Here is a 3134-nt window from a genome sequence, read left to right as displayed (position 1 = left end):
GCTGAAAACAATCAAAACTTGGGAATTCTTCATTCCTAGCAAGCATTCGGCGGTGTGTTGAAAACATATGACATACCAGTGGGAGAGCATGAAATAGACTTGCTAAGTTTCATGCGTAGCAAACGTGCTGAGATTGAAAACTTTGTTCAACTCAACACCCAAAATCAAGCACAAAAACTTCATTTTAGCGCACTGGTACAACTCACAAAACCATCGAATGATGAAAACGTTAGCAGTCAGCCAGGTCGCATCAAAATATACATCAACTCAAAAATGCAGCGGGTCGAGTTCACAGGCTTGAGCAAATCCTGTTTCGCTGGAATGGTTGAACAGATGCTGCTCGCACTGAACAACTTTGCATCCCATGGTAGCGGTTGGACAGTAGATAGAAATGTAAACATTGAACTGAGACTCGCCAGGTCAAAGCCGATCGCAGCATCGTCGTATTTGGCCTTGCCTACTGACCTAGCAAAAAGCCAGTACCTGTTGAATATTCGCAACCGACAAGACGAGAAATGTTTTCTCTACTGCTATACAGCTCAATTTCATAAGACATTCGGGCCACAATTGATACCGCCTAATGCTCCATGGAGACAAAAAACAAATCCAATCATGTACAGTTCGGAAAATCAAAGAGCAAAACAACCGGTTGATGAATTCATGATGCCTATGGCTTTTCACCAAATGGATAAAATTGAAGAGCTGACCCAGGTAAGCGTTAATGTTTTCCGACACTCGAATAAGAAACTGATTCCTTTCCGCATATCAAATAATCGAAACTATAGTTTCAACCTGGATCTGCTCTTGCTAAGTGATGGTTCAATGCATCACTATGTCCTGATCACAAATATCAGGGGGCTTATCCATAAGTATCTTGGAAAACACCAGCGCATTGACAACCATTTGTGTCGGAACTGTTTCCATATCAGCACTTCATTGGATAGACATGAGAGACATGAAGAAATTTGTCATCACAACACGCAAGCAATAATAAAAATGCCCAAAGTGGAACAGCAAAACTTTGATTTCAAAAATGTTCAAGCCCGATGGTTCGCGCCGATAGTTGGATTTTTCGATCTGGAGTCAATAATTGAACCAGTTGCCCACAATTACAACACACAACAAAACTCAGTTACTAAGGCAATGGAGGAACATAAGCCATGGAGCTATTCTCTGCTCTTCGTTGCTTTGAATGAAACAAAGCCATTTTACTTCGACCTCAAATGTGGTCCGAATGTCATGGTTGAATTTGTTAAGTCACTGGAGCAGATTGCTAGGGATATATACAATTTGAAACAACAACACAAAAATTTTTCCGGCGAACCAACAATCACTAAAGATGAGGCTACCATGTGCTGGATTTGTGAAACCCAATTAAATACATCTTCAAAAGATCCCACTGTTCTAGACCACTGTCACTTCACAGGAAAATTTCTGGGATGGGCACATGCGCAGTGCAACTTGAAACGCAAAATTTTAAACTTCACACCACTATTCGCTCACAACTTGGCAAACTATGACTTTCATCACGTAGTATTGGCACTGCAAAACCTGAATGAGAAAAATACAATTTCGGTGGTGCCAAGCACAAGTGTGAAATTCATCTCATTGCAAATTGGAGTGCATATGAAAACAACACAAAACAAGAAAGGTGTTTGGACCAGTCAGTATGAGTATATCAGACTATTGGACTCATTCAAATTTATGAATGCGTCGCTCAACAAAATGGTGCAGAACCTGCCAGCTGACCAATTCACCTTACTGGAACAACATTTCTTATCGTGGCCGACGAGGTCGGTAAATTTGTTAAAACAAAAAGGCTCATTCCCTTATTGCTTCGTCGATAGCTTTGAAAAATTACAAGAGGCTCAGCTTCTCCCTCTCAAAAAATGGAAAAACAGTTTGCAGCAGTACCAGGTAACAGTGAGTGAAGATGAATACAAGCGAGCCATCGAAGTGTTCAATTTATTCGAGTGCCGGAACATTGGTAACTACTACAATTTGTATTTGACAACAGATGTGTTTCTCCTCGCTGCAGTAGTACTGTGTTTTCGAAAAATTTGTAATGACACATATGGACTCGACTGCTGTCAGTACTACACCGCTTCCAACTTGTCAGGGGATGCAATGCTCAAAATATGCAATCACAAACTACATCTTCTAACAGAGAGAGAACAGCTTGACATGGTTGAAAGTCTCATAAGAGGAGGCGTGAGCTCGGTTTACAGCAAGCGGCTTTGTCGCGCAAACAACAAGTTTCTTTCGGACTACAAACCAAAGAACATTTCTTCGTTTATAATAATGATCGACGCCAATAATCTGTACGGAGGAATCATGGAAAAATTCTCCCTATCCTTTCATGAATTCGAAATGTTTGACAAAAGTGAATGGACCAATGAGCAGGCCCAGGAAATTTTGCGCCGAATATTGAATACGCCTGATGACGATGAAATTTGATACATAGTTGAAGTCGATTGAAGTTACCCCGACAGCCTGCACGATCTACATTCTGATTTTCCTTTGGCACCCACAAAAGAAGCGATTGATGAATGCTGGCTCAGCGAGTACCAAAGCAGCTTGTTGGCCGATATGCAAATTACAAAACCCCCGCAGGTGAAAAAGCTCATTCAGACGCTGTTTGATAAACAAAATTGCACACTGCACTACCAAACTCCCAAACTCTATGTCGAACTAGGATTGGTAGTGACCAAGCTCCATAGAGTGCTTTCATTCATACAGCAAAAGTGGCTCGCCCCATACGCGAAACTGAATACGGAAAAGCGAAAGCAAGCAAAGAATGATATTGACGAAGGTTTTTTTAATTTGATGGTTAATTCGTCCTTTGGAAAAACTTGTGAAGGAAAGCGAAACCGAATGAAAGTCAAATTAACCCGCACTGAAAAGGAAACGCTAAAGTGGACAGACAAGCCCGAATACCAATCGTCAAAAATTATTAGTGAAGATCTTGTCACTGTATGCCTTCAGCAATAAGAAATACTTTGGGACAAGCCAACCAATATTGGAGCCTGTATATTGGACTTGGCAAAGAAGTGCATGTTCGAGTTTCACTACAAAGTCATGAAGAAAAACTATGACTGCAATTTTCTTTATCCAGACACAGACTCTTTCGTATA

At 40.9% G+C, this 3134-nt stretch overlaps 1 protein-coding gene across 1 annotated transcript; it reads left to right on the top strand.

Annotated features, from left to right (window-relative positions):
• Positions 1-321: 321 nt before the first annotated feature.
• Positions 322-2457, top strand: LOC142339694 (uncharacterized). Its single transcript, XM_075389913.1, has one exon. It carries the CDS (start codon positions 322-324, stop codon positions 2455-2457), a length of 2136 nt encoding a protein of 711 aa, XP_075246028.1.
• The last annotated feature ends 677 nt before the right edge of the window (positions 2458-3134 follow it).

The sequence above is a fragment of the Convolutriloba macropyga genome, chromosome 5 (assembly GCF_964194025.1).
Source record: "Convolutriloba macropyga chromosome 5, txConMacr16.3, whole genome shotgun sequence".
Classification (NCBI taxonomy): Eukaryota; Metazoa; Xenacoelomorpha; order Acoela; family Convolutidae; genus Convolutriloba; species Convolutriloba macropyga.
This window is presented reverse-complemented; position numbering and strand designations above follow the sequence as displayed.